The following is a 19,735-nucleotide window of genomic DNA, read 5'->3' as shown; positions in this document are numbered from 1 at the left end:
TTTATCCTGTGTTATCTTCTAGAAGTTTTATAGTTTTGCATTTTACATTTAGGGCTATGATTCTTTTTTTTTTTTTTTTTGCGGTACACGGGCCTCTCACTGTTGTGACCTCTCCCATTGCGGAGCACAGGCTCCGGATGCGCAGGCTCAGCGGCCATGGCTCACGGGCCCAGCCGCTCCGCGGCATGTGGGATCTTCCCGGACCGGGGCATGAACCCGTGTCCCCTGCATCGGCAGGCGGACTCTCAACCACTGTGCCACCAGGCTATGATTCATTTTAAGTTAATTTTCGTGAAAGGTATAAAGTTTATGTCTAGATTCATTTTTTTGCGTGTGGTTGTCCAGTTGTTGCAGCACCAGTTTTTGAAAAGTCTAGCCTTTCTCCATTGAATTACCTTTGCTGTTCTGTCAAAGGTCGGTTGACCAAATTTGTGCGGGTCTATTTCTGGGCTCTCTATTCTCTTCCGTTGATCTGTTTGACTTTCCTTTTGCCAGTACCACACTGTCTTGATCACTGCAGCTTTACAGTAAGTCTTGAGGTCCAGTAGTGTCAGTCCTCCAACTTTGTTCTTTTCCTTCAATATTATGTTGGCTATTTTGGATCTTTCGCTTTTCCATATAAACTTTAGAATCATTTTGTTGATATTTACAAAATAACATGCTGGGATTTTTATGGGGATTGTGTTGAATCTATAAATCAAATTGGGAAGAATTGATATCTTAATAATGTTGAGTCTTCCTATTTACGAACATGGAATACCTCTTCATTTATTTAGACTTTGGTTTATTTTATCAGAGTTTTGTAATTTTCTTCATATAGATCTTGTTCATATTTTGTTAGACTTATAATAAATTATTTAATTTTTAGTGCTAATTAATGTAAATGGTATTATGTTTTTCAAATTCTAATTTTGAATTCTAATTGTTCATTGCTGGTATGTGAGAAAACTGTTGACTTTTGTATACTAACCTTGTATTCTGTAAACTTGCTATAATTGCTTAGGTCCAGGAGATTTTTTGTTGTTGCTTCTTCAGGATTTTCTACATAGCAAATTGTATCATCTGCAAACAAAGACAGTTTTATTTCTTCCTTCCCAATCTGAATACCTTTTATTTCCTTTTCTTATGGCTTTAGCTAGGACTTCCAGTACCATGTTAAATAGAAGTGGTAAGAGGGGACATCTCTGTCTTGTTTCTGATCTTAGGGGAAAACTGTCTAGTCTCTCACTGTTATGTATGATGTTAGCTGTAAGTTTATATATAGATGTTCTTTATCAAGTTGAAGAAGTGCCTCTCCATTCCTAGTTTTCTGAGAATTTTTATCATGAGTGGGTGTTAGATTTTGTCAAATGCTTTTTCTGCATATGTTGCTATGATCCCATATGATTTTTCTTCTTTATCCTGTTGACATGATGGATTATGTTAACTGGTTTTCAAATGTTGAATCAGAGATATTGGTCTGTCATTTTCCTTTCTTTTAATGTCTTTGTCTGGTTTTAATGTTATGTTGATTCTGCCCTCATAGGATGAGTTAGGAAGTGTTCCCACTGGTTCTGTTTTCTGGAGTAAATTGCAGAGAATTGGTATTATTTCTTCAGTGTTTCTTAGAGTTAACCAATGTGACCATTTGGCCTGGGTGCTTTGTGTTTTGTAAGGTTATTAATTATTGATTCAGTTTCTTTAATAGATATAGGCCCATTCAGATGCTGTATTTCTTCTTGTGTGAATTTTGGTAGGAATTAGTTCATTTCATGTAATTTACCAAATTTGTGGGCATATTGTTCATAATATTCTTTTATCTTTTTAAAGTCATGGAATTGGTAGTGATGGCCCCTCTTTCATTTTTGATAGTAGTAATTTGTGTCTTCTCTTTTTTTTTCCCCTTGGTTAGCTCAACTAGATATTTATCAGTTGTATTGATCTTTCCAAAGAACCAGCTTGGAGTGTGGTATTTTTGGTTCGTATTACAGTTTAGAATCATAATAAGTATTGGCTTTGAGTCAGTCTCTAAATTTTTGTCAGTAATTGCTAAGCATACGTGTGCACAAAGGCATACATATTAGGAGTCAACACAGAGATATTTGTAGAACTTTTTAGAGTCCATAGACTTTTTAAGGCTTTCATTATTAACAGAATGGTTATATGAAACAATAGTTATTTAAATCAGACTGTTGATTTCGGTAGGTGGTAAATCAAGTAATATAGATTTAAGGGTCAGGCAGAACAAGTTTTCATGCTGGCTCTTCAGGGTAGCTGTGTGTCCTTGGGCAAGTGGCTTCACCTCTTTTTAGTTTCATCTCTCTGAGCATGTTAAAGTTTATAAAATGCAAGTTCTTTTTTTTTAATCTTAGGTTCTATTACTTTATTTATTTATAAACTTATTTATTTTACTTTTGGCTGCATTGGGTCTTCATTGCTGTGCGTGGGCTTTCTCTAGTGGTGGTGAGCGGGGGTTACTCTTTGTTGTGGTGCGCAGGCTTCTGATTGCGGTGGCTTCTCTTGTTGCGGAGCATGGGCTCTAGGCATGTGGACTTCTATAGTTGTGGCACAAGGGCTCAGTAATTGTGGCGCACAGGCTCTAGAGCGCAGGCTCAGTAGCTGTGGCGCATGAGCTTAGTTGCTCCGTGGCATGTGGGATCTTCCTGGACCAGGGTTCGAACCCGTGTCCCTTGCATTGGCAGGCGGATTCTTAACCACTCTGCCACCAGGGAAGCCCAGAATGCAAGTTCTTATTTCACTATTTAGTATGAAAAATAGAGCGAATATGTATTAGGTGTCTAGCATGATACTTAGCTCATAGTAGACTCTCTGTTGTAGTTATTGTACTAAAAGACAACATCTATTAGACTCATTGAAGGCTTTCTGGATGTCTTCATTTTCTAGGCCATTAGTAGATGATAGGGCTTTCCTCTTGCTCTTTGATATATGAAGCTGTATTTCTTCCCATATAGAGGTTTGTTTATTGTAAATGGCCGTCCTCTTGACTTGTACATTTAAAATTTGAGAAGCAAAAAGCTATTTGTGGGAAAGCTGTCCAGTTTGGGAAACTTTTCTTTGTAACCTTCTTGATCAAGTCTTGTAGTCCTCAGTTGGTAGATGCTACATGTAGCATGGCCTTGCTTTTTGGCCAGGTGTTTGCTAAGGTTCTTAGTCATCCAAAATGAGTGCTTATTTTTGGATTGACTCCAAGGACAGGATACTGAGTGCCTTTTTGGGAAAGCTAGAAAAGGAATCTGGCAAATAGAGCAGATTTGGGAGGCCGATTAAACATAGATCTCAATAGAGTCTCTGAGAAAGGCTCTGAGATTAAACTAAATCTAAACATATTACAAATAGGGACAAAGAAAATGAGAAAACTTGGACTTAGTTAAAACCAACTTTTTGTTGTTGTGTGTGTGTTTTTTTTGTTTTAATTTTCCAAAGTAATATGCCTTGTTCAGCTTTTTTTTACTAATGGAAGTGGTTACAGTGCTTACTAAATTATGGAGAAATAACTTAAATTAGTTTAAACAAAAAAGCCTAAGGCAGCAAAATTCAGTCTGTCTAACTTGTAAGTATATATTTTCAAAAATAATTGCCATGTTTCTTTCAAGAACAGGATGTAATTGTTAGAAAGGAAATAATCTGCTTGCAGAGGTCACCTTGGCTACACAGAACTAAAGCAGAGAGGAGGTTCTTAATAAAATGATTCTGAGAAGGGGGTGGTTACTTGTATCATAGCTGTCTTACTTCAGAGTAAACAATGGCATTTGAATCAGAAGTCTTTGCCATGGACTAGTCGCCTGGCACAGCAGGGGTTCGCTGCAGGTGGGGGATCGCTTGCTGCATTTTGGAAAGAGTGTATTTTGATTTTGTCAATGGAGGAAGATACTTAAGGCAGTCAAGATCATTTTGGAGGTTATTTCAGGCATAAGGCAGTGACTTTGGAAATGAAGAGGAAGGGACAAATTTGTGAACTGTTTTTTGTTTTTGTTTTTTTTTTTTTTTTTGCTATACGCGGACCTCTTACTGTTGTGGCCTCTCCCGTTGCGGAGCACAGGCTCCGGACGCGCAGACTCAGTGGCCATGGCTCACGGGCCCAGCCGCTCTGTGGCATGTGGGATCTTCCCGGACCGGGGCATGAACCCATGTCCCCTGCATCGGCAGGCGGACTCTCAACCACTGCGCCACCAGGGAAGCCCTGTGAACTGTTTTAGAATGTAGACTATCTGGGATTTGGTGACCCCCTGTTGACTCAGTCACCTCCCTAATCTCACCATCACTGAAACTAGCAGTAGGTCACCATTTTGTACAATTCCTATAATGTGTTCTAAAATCCACTAGCCTTTGAAATCACTGACCTATTTGGTACCCTCCCCTGGGGACTGCTACTGCTGTCATTTGGGCAAGCTTTTTCTTAAGCCTCTGTAATTGAAGAGCTCCATTCAGAAGCAAATGGGAATAATTGATTTTCATCCTCCAGAGGCTGGAAAAATCAGAGACCACAGGAGGGTTTTTAAAAAGGAGACCAAACCCAGAAATAAATTTACTCCAGAACCCCTTCTTAAAAGAACTCTCTTAAGAATCTTGTAACCGGAAGCCCATCTCTCTGGAATAGATCTGGCTCGACTTAAAAAAAAAAAAAAGTGGGTGTGTGTGCTGTTAAAGGAAAAATTGTTCTGATACTTGTTAAAAGGGTAAGGAAGATTTTCAGACTAGTGCAGTAGGAGTATTGCCATAGGGGAGAGAGACCAGGCTCATCTTCATATACAACAAGGACCAGTGGGGATTTTTGGCCAAAGAGGAGGGTGAGTGAGTCAGTGGATGGAAAATTTCTAAGAGGAGACATCAAGGATAGGGGGATTCTTGCTAAACTGACCTAACAGGATTCTTGCTATAGGCAGGCCAAGGACTTAGACATCAAAGAGTGGGGATGAGGAACTGGATCAGATATCAAGGGTGGGAGAACTCTTGATAAACTTAACAGAAGTCTTGCTAAAACTGGGCTGAGCAGGTCAAAGATAGGATGGGGGACCAAAGTCAAGGCCTAGTTGAAAAGAGTGTCCAGAGGAGCCTGACTAAAATTTGGTCAAGGAGAGGGGTGTGTGTGTGTGTGTGTGTGTGTGTGTGTGTGTGTGTGTGTGTGTGTGTGTGTGTGTGTGTGTGTTTTATTTGAAAAGTAATACATGCCTCACCCCTAGAACAAATCAGTCTCAACAGTTTGGTATATAGCCTTCCATATGTTAGTATAGGCTTAGAAAAATACACTGTTCTTACAGAAATGAGATCATACTCTACATACTGTTATGCAGGTGCATTTCCAACTTCATATATCTTCCACGTTTTTTCATGTCAGCACATATACACTGGTCTCATTCTTTAGAATACTTTGCTTCACTTTAGATGTTGATGCCAAACCCTTATATTTTAAATTCCAGTTTATAATTTTTTTCACATACGTTATCCCATTTATTCCATAAAACAACTCTCTCAGGGTAGGGATAGGACAAGTGACATGTCTACTTTATATAAAGTTTAGATGATCTACTAGAGATTTTGTAGCTAATACAATGTGTCAAATCCAGGATTCACTCATATGGGTCAGTTGCATGTGTGAAAAAAAAATTAGATCTTTGACATTCAGCTTACAAATTAGCAACATTCAGAATACTATTTTTGTTGTGATGCTTGGGACATTTAGAAAATATATGTGGTGTGTATTGGACCTAGAATCTGATAATAAATTTCATTTGAGGTGTACATCACTTTTACATTATTAATTTCTATCTTGAAATTTTGTTATTTTAATTTCCTTAAAACAACAAAATAATCAGCTTTAAATACTTTAAGATTCAATGAATTCAGTCAGCTTGTAGCTTTCATTATAATGTTGATGCTTTCAGTAGTTACCTTAAGTAACAAGGTTTGTCAGCTAATTGGATTTCTGGAAATGTTAATAGGAGTCTTTTGGTTAACTACCTCTATTTCATTTCCCTCTGGGACCCGGTTCCTACCTAGAATATAGTGCCTCTCTTTCAAGACTCTTTATTGGTTTCCTATAACCCTGGAGAGAAAAAAACGAGTAAGACAGAATGAATGAGGGGTGGGGAATGTGAAGCAGGGCGGAAATGAAAGTGTATGAGCTGTGGGAAATTCATCTTATTCAGGAATGAGAAAAACATCTGAGAGAGTGGTTTTCAAGAAGTTGTATATAGCACAGTGTTAAGATTTTGGAGTTAAACCAGTGTCACCCATTCCAGCTCTGTGACTCTGGTTATTCATCCCCATACTTGTCAGTTTCCTAGGGTTCCCTTACAGGGTTCTGGTGAGAAGTAAACAGTGAGTTGTTTAATCCACTTAAAGTATACTTGGCTCATAGCAAGCATTTAATATTGGCTGTTATTTCCAGGCCTTTTAGACTCAAAATTCCAAGAAAAGGGTCTCAAAGTCTGGATGGAGTAAAGTGACCATATAATTTATTGTCCAGGCCAGGATCCTGTTAATAATTACACTGGGACAACAGATATAAGCCAGGATTTATGGTTTCCCTAAATTGGAGGAATCTTTGCCCCCAAATGTGACTGATTAAGGCATCTTGCCTTCCTACCCAGCTCAGTTAAGCCTGTGGACTTTGACAAGCCAAGGAGCAAATTATCCTTAAAAGCTTTTCTTGGGCTTCCCTGGTGGCGCAGTGGTTGAGAATCTGCCTGCCAATGCAGGGGACATGGGTTCAAGCCCTGGTCTGGGAGGATCCCACATGCCGCGGGGCGGCTGGCCCCGTGAGCCACAATTACTGAGCCTGCGCGTCTGGAGCCTGTGCTCCACGAGAGAGGCCGCGATAGTGAGAGGCCCGCGCACCGCCATGAGGAGTGGCCCCCACTTGCCGCAACTAGAGAAAGCCCTCTCACAGAAACGAAGAGCCAACACAGCCATAAATAAATAAATAAATATTTTTTCAAAAAAACCTTTCTGCGTGTGCATGCACGCGCGCACGTGCGCTCTCTCTCTCTCTCTCTCTCTCTCTCTCTCTCTCTCTCTCTCTGTCATATACTCACTAAACAATAGAAGAAACCTTGCTTTTTCTTTCCAGGTAACATGTTACCTTAGAATATGAATCTGCACATATATTTAGACAAATCTGTACAGTATTTTTTACTCAAAAAATAACTTGACAGGATATTTGAGTTCTTAGAAATAGTTTCCATGATCTAAAAAAGTAATTCACCATAGCCATCTTTAAATAGCTAGGCCCCCTCATGCTTTTATGTGTAGATTTCTCTTACCTGTGTAGATTTCTCACACCTTTATGTGTAGATTTCTCTTACTGCATGTGCCGGGTGCAGTGCTTTCTTGACAGTGAGGATACGGTGGTAAACATAACATATTCCGATCTGCCCGGAAGTTGCTTGTGGTCTAGTGAGAAAGGCAATCAAATAATGACAAATACAGAGCTCTGAACTGAGATCATTGTCATCAAGGCAGAGTACAAGGAGCTGTACAAGTAGCTCATGAAGAGCCCTGCCTGGCCTGGGGAGGAAAGGAAAGAGCTCCCTGAGGAGGAGAGCTTTGCTCAATGCTGAAGGGGAGTTGAAGAGGCAGGGTGGGATGGGGGGTTGGGGAGGAGGCAGGAGGGAGCCTGACCTTCTAGGAAAGAAGAGCCTGCATGAGGAGTGCAGAAAACTAGGAAGTGTTTGCTCTTAAAAGATCACCTTGGCTGCAGTGTGATCACACACCCTTCCCCCTGGTTGCAGAGCCCTTTCATCCCTTTTTCTTGAGAACGGATGCCATTCATCCAAGCGGTCACCCGTGTTCCCTTAGCGTTTACACAGTTCTTTTATAGCATGAATCACACTGCATTATAATTTTTTGCTTCTATGCCTCTGAGGTTCTTTAGGGCAGTGGCTTGGTCTTATTTATTATAAGGAACCTAGAATAGCACAGTGGCTTTTCCACTCCTTCCCCCTCTCCACAAATATTTGAGTATTTACTCTGTGCCCCGTACTGTGTGATTGCTGTTTGGGAAGGTGGTACAAGATGGGCACGGTCCCTGCTATCATGGAGCATGCGGTGTGACAGGAGTCAGAATTTTGAACTCTGGAGACCATTTTCATGCAGTTCAGCACTTCTGTGACTTTTCCTGTTGCGGAACAGAAACAGTGAGTGCTGGAGTGTTAAGAAGCCAGGCTAAGGTAAATTGAATCAAATAAAAGATAAGGGCCCCCAAAGTAATAGCGTAAACAGTAAGGGAAATATGGCTTGTAAAAATGTGATTATACATTATTCCTCGTGACTGCATCACAGTAAGAGCAGCGCACTCCCGCAGTGGTATCATGTCTCAGGTTGTCATATCCATGTCCATGTTGAGACTGTGCTCCCTCCTGCCACCATTCCCATTCCCCCTTCCCCTTACCGGCGTTGATAGGGAGGCAGTGATTGAACACAGCAGTTACTGGCATGAATGTACAAGGTTTCTAACAGTCCCTGCTCTCCAGGAACTTGCTGGCTTGTGTGTATGTGTGGGGGGCGGAGGGGTGGGTATTGTGTGTGCACAGATTACTGACTAGAAACAGAAGACCCTTGTTCTTGGCAGGAGAGGGGAGAGCTCCTTGCTGGCTTTGTGGAAAAAGGGGGCCATCCTTCCAAGTTTTTTGTGTGAGTTGTGTCACCTGTGAGGTTAAAATGGGGCATTGCCTTTCCACTGTGTTTCTCTCTCATAAGGGAATAAACCCTTCAAAGTCACTGCCTTTCGTCACATGTTTGAAACACAAAATGCATGGCCACAAAAGCCAAGGTGACCAGAAATATGCATTTCATAGTTGACAAGGACTTGTCTTAGCCTGACGTGTTGTGTCAGAATCTTTTCTGCACCATCCTTACCAGGGGGCATTTGTACACACCTGAATTCTTTTCTGGGAAAGCAGCCACTTCTAGCTCTTAGCTCTGAGCTTCAGGTGTTTCCTCCATATTTCTGATTATTATGCTTATGTTGCTATTTCTTTTTTTTTTTTTTTTTGCGTTACGTGGGCCTCTCACAGTTGTGGCCTCTCCCGTTGCAGAGCATAGGCTCCAGACGCGCAGGCTCAGTGGCCATGGCTCACGGGCCCAGCCGCTCCACGGCATGTGGGATCTTCCCGGACCGAGGCACGAACCCGTGTCCCCTGCATCGGCAGGCGGACTCTCAACCACTGCGCCATCAGGAAAGCCCCCTAAATATTCTTTTCCACATTCCAGGCAGAACCATCAGTTGATCTTGTCAGTTTTATTTTCTCCCACAGATGCCAAAGCCCTGCATCCTCCAGCGATGGTTGGGTATTTCTGAGGCTTGCTGTACACTTGATTCCCTTTGCCTTTTTTTGTCCCCTTTCCTGGATGCCTGTCTTCTTTCTTGGTTTGCTCGTTTTTTTGGTAGAGCACATCCTCCAGTCACTTTCTGATAAAAGGGTGTGTGGGAGGTAAAATTTGACTCTGCATGGATAAAAATATCTTTATTCTCTGTTTATACTTGACTGATTCTTTGTCTGCTATAGAATTCTAGGTTGGAAATCATTTCACCTTCGAATTTTGAAAGCGTTGCTCCTTTGTATTATGGCTTACAGAAACGAAAGCCATAAGACTTTTTGAAAGTCTTGAAATTATTGAAAATTCTGATGCCAGTCAGTCCTTTGTATGCGAACTGTTTTTCCTCTCTGGAGACTGTATTCTCTTTATCCCATGTTTTCTAAAATTTCACAGTGTGCCTTGGGATGGGTCTTTTAAAAAATTATTTATTGTACTAAGTATAAGATGGACTCTTTGAACTGGAAGTTCATATCCTTCAGTTCTAGGAAAATTTATTTCTTTGATAATTTTCTCCTCTCCTCTTTCTTTCTCTGGAACTCTTGGTCCTCTAATTTTCTTACCTTTTCTCTGGAATTTCCTATCTCTTTTTTGGTTCCACTTTCTGAAGGATTTACTGAGCTTTATCTTCTAGCTCTTTATTTATATTTATATTTCTACTGTAATTTTTTTTTTTTTTTTTTTGTGGTACGCGGGCCTCTCACTGTTGTGGCCTCTCCCATTGTGGAGCACAGGCTCCGGACGCGCAGGCCCAGCGGCCATTGCTCACGGGCCCAGCCACTCCGCGGCATGCGGGATCCTCCCAGACCGGGGCACGAACCCGTGTCCCCTGCATCGGCAGGCGGACTCTCAACCACTGCGCCACCAGGGAAGCCCCTCTACTGTAATTTTTTTAAAATTATTTTATTTATTTTTGGCTGCATTGGGTCTTTGTTGCTGTGCACGGGCTTTCTTTAGTTGCAGCGAGTGGGGGCTATTCTTCATTGTGGTGCGCGGGCTTCTCATTGCGGTGGCTTCTCCTGTTGCAGAGCACGGGCTCTAGGTGCACAGGCTTCAGTAGTTGTGGCATGCGGGCTTCCGTAGTTGTGGCACATGGGCTCACTAGTTGTGGCTCACAGGCTCTAGACCGCAGGCTCAGTAGTTGTGGCTCATGGGCTTAGTTGCTCCACGGCATGTGGGATCTTCCCAGACTAGGGCTTGAACCCATGTCCCCTGCATTGGCAGGCAGATTCTTAACCACTGTGCCACCAGGGAAGTCCCACTACTATAATTTTTTAATTTCCAAAAGCTTTACACTGATTGTTTCAATTTTTTCTAATCCAGTTCTTGTGTGATAATAGGCTTTTTTGGTTGAGGTTTTATTTGGTTCCGTAGAGTCCCTTTATTCTGTTTGTTTTGTGCTCTCTCTTTTCATGTTGAATGCTTTCCTCAAATGTATGGTGATCCTTGGTTGTCATTTTAATTTAAAAGTGAGACACCAAAAAAGCCGATTGGATGGTCTATATAGAGGTGGGATGAACTTGTCACGGATGGGTTTTATATGCTCTATCTAGGGAGTTTGGGCAGGAATCCACCTGCTTTGTTGGGGAATCCCTGAAAGTCAGCATCTGTTGAACCTTTCTGTGGAGTCATTTGGTTTCTACAGGAAAAAATCTTCTAACCTTCTGTTTGCAAGTGGAGGGTAGGGCTCTTAGCATTTTGGGAGCCAAGTGGGTGAGCAGGTCTGGAACCTCGTCCTTCAGGATGTAAACTTCCTTTTAGGGCCTTTGTTTTCGGTACAGTGCCTCTTCCTAACTTCTGCTGTTCCTAAAGTCCCTGGGTTTAGAGCCCACCTGGTTCAGTTTCTTTGCAAAATAAATCCACCTTCTCCTGCCTGGGTGCAGGGGTAATAGGCTACTGGCTGCCCTGGATGTGACCGGAGACCTGGTGGGCTAATGCTGCTGCATACAGAATTTGTGTCAAGTCCTCGTTTTCAGCCCCTCCTCATCTCTGGTCTCCTGTGCCACCAGGTACTTGTAATCACTGACCCTTCCCAGGGTGCTTGTGTGAATTGGCATCCCCTTCTCTGGATGCAGGGATTCACTTTCTCAGCTTTGCTAATTTATCTACTTTTCATCTTCCAAACATGTTGACATTTTATGTTCACTGTTATCCTTCTGGTATTCCTTTTTTGTTTGTTTTTACTCTCGTTGTAGTGGGTTTCAGGATTGAGCAGAAATAAAAATACATGTTCAGTTTTTCCCAGTCAACTAGAATTCCTTTGGCATTGTTTTGGGGGTTTCTTGTCTGATCGTTTCATGTCTGTAAGTTGTGTCTTTCTCCAAAGATCACAAGCTTCTTTGACAATGGGAATGGTTTCCTAGACTCCTTATTATCTCTCCTTTTATCTTCAACAGTTAATTATGTAGAAAGCATTTTAGTAAGGATGTGTCAAATTCATTTGAGTAAGATGAAGTCTTTTTAAAATTAGACTGACTTTGGACAATGTTTCCTTCTGTTGGAAAACTGCCAGTCCTTCCTGAGGTTCAGAGATAAATCTGCCTTTGCAAGGATAACTAAAAGAGGAAAACAGAGAAGGCCTTTGGCAGAAAAAGGCTGATGAGACAAACTCCTGTTTAGACCTTAATGATTTAATGAAGAATTGATGGAGAGCTGCCCAGAACCTCTCTTCCCCCTCAAGTTTGTTGCCGTTGCTCCCTCTTCACAGGGTCAGTGATGGAGCAGGCCCTTTTCCGACTTGGTGTTCTGAGAGTCTTTGACCTCCTGAGAACTAATGCAGGAGGAGACCCACAGAGCTCCAAGTTTTTTTGTGTTTTTTTAAAAAATAGATTTATTTATTTATATTTGGCTGCATTGGGTTTCTGTTGCTGCTCGCGGGCTTTCTCTAGTTGCGGCAAGTGGGGGCTACTCATCGCGGTGTGCGGGCTGGTGGCTTCTCTTGTTGCGGAGCACGGGCTCTAGGCATGTGGGCTTCAGTAGTTGTGGCACGTGGGCTCAGTAGTTGTGGCTCGTGGGCTCAGTAGTTGTGGCTCACGGGCTCTAGCGCGCAGGCTCAGTAGTTGTGGCGCACGGGCTTAGTTGCTCCGTGGCATGTGGGATCTTCCCGGACCGGGACTCGAACCTGTGTCCCCTGCACTGGCAGGCAGATTCTTAACCACTGAGGCACCAGGGAAGTCCCTCCAAGTTGTTTTGTCTCAACAGTTAAGGTCAAGAGCCTGAATAAAGTGGAAGGAATATGCACTAGAAGTCAGACGTGGGATTTTGTTTCAGTTCCACGTTAATTAGCTATATGACAATCAGTAAGTCATTTGGACTTCAGTTTTCTTACCTGTAAGATGGAAATAACAACATGTATTCCCTACTTTATAATATCGTCGTAAGGGCAACATACATGTTTGTCAACATTTGAGCATTGTCATTTTAAACTAACCATGTAACCATGGTGTTCCAGACCCTCATCTGCCTACTGACTGGACATCTACACATGGGAGTCCAAATTCATTTCAGCCTCAACTAATCCAAAACAAAACTCCCTGTGCCTCCTCCCCTCCCCTGCCTCATACTGCCACAATCACAAAACAAAGCAACAGTGGTTTTCCTCCTCAAATTACTCTCTCATTAGCCACTGAATTGTTCACACACACCCGCCCCCGCCCAATTTGGTCACCAGATCCTGTCTTTTCTATTGAATCTGTCCTTTTTTCTCAGCACTCCTTACCACTGCCTTTGTTCAGGTCCTTACTTCATGCCTGAATTGCTAACTTCTAGCTGGGCTCCCTGGATCTAGTCACACACTTCTTCCAGTCTATTGTCTATACAAATGTTTAGCATAATGATTTTTTTTCAAATTCTGAAATATTTAAAACCATCAACAGTATGGTGAATAACAAATTCACTAAGTTCCCACTTCCCAGCTGTCAACAGAAGGATTTTTGTAAAACTTACATCTGATCATTCCCTGCTTGAAACTTTCAGTGGCCCACAGGACCCTTCATGACCTGGCTCTGCCTGCCTCTCCATCCTCGCATTCACCATCATGCTCCAGCCACTCACAGGTACTTGCACTTGCCCCAATTTGCTGGGACTACTCAGGAGACCTTGAATTTGCGCGTTTCCTCCTTGTTTCTCCTGCCTGGCTGATTCCATCTGAGCTTTAAAGGCTCAGCTTAAGTGTCTCGTCTTCTGCAAAGCCTCCCTTATTCCCATCTCCCCGTGAGCTATGCTTTGCATACTTCCCAGAATTCACGCAGTGTGTCGTCATTTGTTTACTTGTCTGACTTCCCCACTCTCCTCAAGGGTGGAGACTATAACTTTCTGGCGTATGGAAGATAGTGCCTAAACATTTACTCAGTTGAACTGGATTGGACACTCTGCCAGCCCATTGAGATGCCATTACTTGTCTGTGTGAAGTAAGCAGTTAGGTAACTGGACAACATGAAGCAAGCTTGCTGACAGCTAAGAGCCACTGTAGGATATCGTTTAGTCCTGATCCCACAGAGTAGTCACAGATGAAAGTGGACTGGCCACTTTGGTTCCAACTTACGGTTCTTCTGTCTCTGTGTTTTATGTAAAGATATCTCAGATGCAGTATGCTTACATGTCCCATCAAGAGATTGTTGCCATTTTTAATGGATAGAGAGTAGCAGGTTCGTTACACTACATAGAGATCATGTCACACTGGGGTCGCAGGTTAGGAAAAACTGAATGTTAGAAGTTGCAAACTGGTAGCCCTGGACAGTTCCTTGCACAGTGCTGTGCTCTTGGAAACATGAAGGATTCCCTTAAAGGGCTTAAAATATATAGTATGGAAGTGCAGCATAAAGAATTCACTGTGGTCCAAGGTCAGATGTAATCAGTGCTGTGGTGATGGTGCACTAAATGTTTAGGGATCTCCTGTGCCTTTTTTTTTTTTTTCCTGGTTCTCTTGGTGCTCTCTGCTCTGCTTTTGTTTGTCAGTGATCAGCCCTTTGGTACTTACTGCTTTAGAGAAACTTAATAGGACAGCTGTGATAGGGAGGAAGGCCTAGATTGTAAATAACTCTTTTCTTGGGCTGCCAAAAAGGAAGAAACTTGGGTGGAGGGGGATGTAACTACCATCCTGTCTGAAGCTAAGATTCCAAGCAAGAGATATGACAGTTCTCCATCTTCATTTAGGTTTTATTTAATATATTCCGCATTCCCCCAAAATTTTCTACATGAGCATTTAGAAGAAATGCTAGTTAGAGAAAAAGGAGGGGAAAAGGCCTTATCCAGTTGGGAAAGTTGCAGCTTTATGCAGGAAAGTGCTTATCTTTCTGCCTTGTCTTTTCTAATTGTTTTGAGGTAGTTTTAGTGCTGGTATGGGATATCCAAACTTAATCACCTCTAAACCGGAGACATGGAGGTAAAAGTTAGAAAATGACAGAGGGCTTGCTCAGTTCTGCCTTTTTGTTAAAAGCAAGGGCAGTTTAAACCTCAGTTTTAAGGTTACTTTGGGACCTGGAGTGAGATGGTTGAAGAGGTAGCAGATTCCTAATGCAGTACTAGGAGCTGACAGACCTGAGCTCCCAGCTGCTTTAAGCAGTGTTACTATTCCCTTTTTCCCAGCTCCTCTTGTTTATTCCAGTCATCTTGCTATTGTGTGTGACCTTGTATGACTGCACCTTCACTTCATCTTGTCATCCAGTTGGATCACAAAGTCCCTGTTTGGCCAAAGGCCAAGAACACCATAAATGGGAGTTTTGGATCTGCCACTGATTTGGCTTGTAATTTGGGGCAAATAATTTGTTTTGGGACTTTAGTGTCACCTAGTTTATAATAGAATGATGATTTTTTGTCTTGTGGGGCAATTTGAAACTAAGTATGAAAATGGTACCTCCTAGATTTTCCAGATCTGTTTCACTTTCCATCGTTCTGTTCATTGTCAGGCATAGGTATATCATTTTTGGTTTAGGAAATGAGGTATAAATGTGACAAAGAGATCATTGCTTTTAACTCTTTGTTTGGAAGGTGCTATAGGAATCCAAGTTTAATGGAGGATGGGGACACCAGGAAGAAACTCAAGCTCCTGACCTTGTCACCAGCTTCCTTAATTGACAAGGAACAAATAATGTAGCTGTCAGAGTACACATGTCCTCTCTTTTCACTTAAAATTTATCTTAAGCTTTTAAGCCAAATGCCTACATGCTTATTAAAGTGACCCGTGTCACACATATACAACCATTTATTATTAACATTTCATTTTTTTCTCTTCTTTTCCCTGTACGTAGGTTCCTTCCCCTCTTTAAAAAAAATATTCTAAAAAGACTACTACATGAATATATTCTCACTGTGTTTTATATAGTGTGGTAGAATACAGAGCAGAACGCGAAAGCCCCCCTTCACCACTCTGTGGTGCCCCCGTGACACACGCTTCCTTCCCCAGAGGGAACCACCGTCAACACTGGATGAGCATGCTTCCCATTGCCATCCAAGGGTGTGTGTGCGTGTGCGTGTGTGTGTGTGCATGTGTGTACTTATAAAATGAGGGCTCATCTTTTGACTTATACAATGACTTCTTTTTTTCACTTTGCTGTAACACAGCATATCTTATAAAATCTTTCCACGTCAGGACACATAAGTCCAACTTGTTTTCTTTCCTTTGTTGTTGTTGTTAAATGTTATGTAATAATTCATTTTATTGGGGTACCTGGTATTTAACTCCCTGCCTATAGGTGGACGTTAAGTTTGTAGTTCTTACTCTTACAGTGGATCAGTCCTGAACAAGGATGTGTCTTTGTGCGCATGTACAAGCGTTTCTGTTGGATAGTGCCTGAAGTGGAAATGCTGGCCCAGAGTGAATGCCTATTTTTGGTTTTGGTGGGTGCTGCCAAATTGTCTTCCCAGAGGAATTCACCAATTTAAACTCATACCGGTGGTATTTAAGAGTGTGTGTTTCCCTGATCTTTACAAGCGTTTTATAATGTCATCATTTTCATTTTTGTCAGTCTGATAGGTGAAAAGTGGTATGTGATTATTTTAATTGGCATTCTTCTAGGTTGTGTTTCTGTAGATCTAGCCTTGTCTGATTTCTGCCTTTTAGGAATCCCTCAACACTGCCAGTTACTTGATAACATTTTTTCTTATTTTCTTAGGCTGAATCTCTCTATTTTATGTCCATCAATTATCTGTGGTGTAGGGTGGGAATGGTTTCACTTCATACAACTTTAGACAGGAGATGGGGTAAACTTGTGCACTCAATCCACAATCCTGATAAATGTCTCTCATATATATTTTTTCTCTACAATATTTACAATTTTCTTTCTTTTTTCTCCTTAGCATTATATTGTAACCTCTATTCTGTCTTATTACATAGCAATATAAATAGTATATAATATTCTGTGTGTCTCCACCTTAGTTATCATAGTCATTTCTCTGTTGATGGACTTTTGGGCTATTTCTAAAATTTTATTGTCATAAATAATGCTGCTTCCAACATCTGTGTATAAAGCCTCTGGGCCCAGATGGTTTTACTGGTGATTATAATTTTAGTGCTCTATGTCAGTGATTCCTGAATATAGAAGTGCGTAGATAGCTGCCCAGGTGATCTGTGACTTAAATCTAATACTGATATCACCCAATAACGATAGCACAAAAAGCAAAAACTTTAGACCAGCTTCCTTTATGAATGCAGATGTGAAAATGCTAAGTAAAATACTCTCAAGTAGAGGTCACTGATATGGCCCTAATGGATAATGGTCAAATAAGGTTTATTCCAGGAATGAAAGAATGGCTCAATATTAAGAAAGCTATTGGTAACATTTTAGTTGGTTCACTGTGAAAAACTATGATATTATCCATAGATGCAAAAACGTATTTAAATTAAACAATATTTCTAATACATTTAAAAAGGAAAAAAATAAGATACTGCCTTTACATGTTACAGAGTGTCTACCTCAGACTAACTGCCAGTAACATTAGCAGGACAAAACAAGGCTGCCCTCTACTACTTAATAGTAGAAGCTCTGGCCAAGGTAGTCAGGTATGAAACAGAAGTCAGAATTAAGGCTTTGAGGATTAAATGAGATGACATTTCAACTGTCTTAGTCTGGTATTTCTGATTCAAATAAGGCACTCAAATTGTAGATTCTGTTGTTATTCTTTTTATTACCAATAAGACATATTCACAAAGGAAAGACAGAATTGTCCCTTGCATCTTAACACATGTATCCTGGTGCTTTTATGAATGTGGGTTCTTTGATCTTGGTCCTTGTGGTTGAATGATCCTGATTATCTGGTCTAGAGTTTCTCTCAAGCCTTCAGTCACCAGGAGTAGAGGTGGGTACTCAGTACCTGTAACTGACTGAGTGGTTTGGTTCAGTGATTTTTTAAAATTTTTGGCTGCATTGGGTCTTTGTTGTGGTATACGGGCTTCTCATTGCGTTGGCTTCTCTTGTTGCAGAGCATGGGCTCTAGGCGTGCGGGCTTCGTAGTTGTGGCACGCAGGCTTAGTAGTTGTGGCTCACAGGCTCTAGAGCACAGGCTCAGTAGTTGTGGCGCACAGGCTTACTTGCTCTGCAGCATGTGGGATCTTCCCGGACCAGGGATCAAACCGGTGTCCCCTGCATTGGCAGGCTGATTCTTAACCACTGCGCCACCAGGGAAGTCCGTGGTTCAGTGATATTTTTGATGACCTTTCAACGAGCTGTTCTTACAATCCTGACAGTACTCAGAGACACAAGTCCCAGACTGAGTGAATAATAAAGTTACCAAAGAAGAGAATGATACAGGAAAACAAGCTCTGAAATGATGACACCGTTGTCTTGATACTTGACTCCTTGTTCAGCACCCCACTGTGTACCCTCAGTGCTGTGCATTTCTGTAGTAAATAGCTGCTTTCTTTTATCGGGAGTCATGTGGAAGTAACCCGTTTGGTTAACCACCACACAGAACTCTTTTCCAGGCAGCTAGCTGTCTCTAAATTTGGTTTGTGACTTCAGTCTTTTTTTTTCCCCCTGTAGCATCTGGAGAGGGCCAAATGTGAACTGTGTTGACAGCACTGGGTATACACCTCTGCACCATGCTGCTTTGAATGGCCATAAGTAAGTATTAACGTGCTACATTCCTGCCCCACTCTTCAGAACCCAAGCCTTCAGATTGTCTTTTTAAATTTTTTCCTTCTGTAAAGGTGTACAAAGCAGGGATGCTGAAGAACAGAGAAAAACTAAATTTAGTCCGTCCAGAATTCCTGAGTGTCTCTTTAGTGTATAATATAAACGTCCTTCCCCACCCAACTCCCAAAATAACTTTAACCAAAGGTTAAGTTTTACCTTTCTTCTGCTTATTCTTTTCTCCTTTGAAATGGGGCAGTGCCTTACAATGATCTGAGTACGAAGCTCAGATGTGGGGCAGCCAGAACATAATGGTGCTGGATAATGTATTATGTAACCAGCCCCTTTATAAACTGAAAATAGATCGAGTGGTCATGAGAAACTTTCTTTCTGTTGACTTTATCTTTCTGCTTGCCACTCTTTCCTCATAAAATTAGCCTTGTCCACAACAAGAACCATTTTTAAGGGGAAAAATAAATAAATAATATGGCCTATTTAATTCCCTTGAGTATAGAGAGGTTATCAGGAATTTGTGATTTGTGTGGGGTTTGTCTGGGAAGTTTTCTGGAGAAGGTGTGCTTTGGTGAGGGGGTGGGTGGTGGTTTGAGAGAAGGCACAGGTTTCAGTGGTTTGGCAGCTTGAAGAGGGCGCTGCCCTTCAAGTGAGGGAGAATGGCAAGGCTCAGAGCAGGAGCAGGCCGAGTGGTGGAGTACAGTGTGTAGATTTGCCAGGAAGAAGGAAAACCAGAGTGTAACGGAAGACAGGGCATCGGGGAGAGTTTGAGGCATAATACTAAAGGAGATAAGCAGTAGAAGTTTAGTTTTGATGAGAAAGGATTATTGGGAACATTTGGATTTTTCCGAGCGAGAACAGGGCCCTACCACCTCGTGGTATTCTGTCTCACTTTTGCAATATTTGGCCCAGCCTAATTGATGCTGATGTGCCGGAAAGAAGCAATGGCTGTTTCCTTCTACATTAAACTTTTCTAAGGTATATGGAATGTGATCATTTCCTGTAATGTGGTCTTTTCTATAACCATCTTAGACAAAGCTTACAGAAAATCTGTAGAGACTCCCTCCACCTTAAATGGTGGGGTAACCTGAATTAAAGTGAATCTCAGACTTAAATGACTGTAGCTTGTTAGCCAAGTTCATCTCCAGATGCTGTTTTTATTTACAGTGGAGATTTTCTTTGACCTCATGTGCATGGGGATAGTTATACATTTATATCTACTTAATTAGTGGCGTCACCAAGAAGGAAGCCAAGTCCTTCTTTCTGGATGTATCAAGTGATACCATATGTATCTGGCTTATGTTTGCAACCACTTTAATTCTGCTCTGCCTGTCCGCTTC

General features: G+C 41.6%; 1 protein-coding gene across 6 annotated transcripts in view; it reads left to right on the top strand.

The window, feature by feature from the left end:
* The window catches only part of ANKS1A (ankyrin repeat and sterile alpha motif domain containing 1A), a 190,301-nt gene that overhangs the window by 55,411 nt on the left and 115,155 nt on the right, over positions 1-19,735 (top strand). For 5 of the 6 annotated variants that reach the window (XM_060109437.1, XM_060109439.1, XM_060109436.1 and 2 more), the window contains exon 2: positions 18,294-18,374. In XM_060109437.1, the coding sequence (XP_059965420.1) occupies positions 18,294-18,374 (81 nt within the window). Of the gene's footprint in view, positions 1-13,353; positions 13,371-18,293; positions 18,375-19,735 lie in introns of those variants that run through there. The other variant, XM_060109440.1, reaches the window with a different exon arrangement.

Source organism: Mesoplodon densirostris, chromosome 10, assembly GCF_025265405.1.
Source record: "Mesoplodon densirostris isolate mMesDen1 chromosome 10, mMesDen1 primary haplotype, whole genome shotgun sequence".
NCBI classification, from domain to species: Eukaryota; Metazoa; Chordata; class Mammalia; order Artiodactyla; family Ziphiidae; genus Mesoplodon; species Mesoplodon densirostris.
Note: the sequence above shows the minus strand (reverse complement) of the source record. Positions and strands in the feature narration are given on the sequence as shown.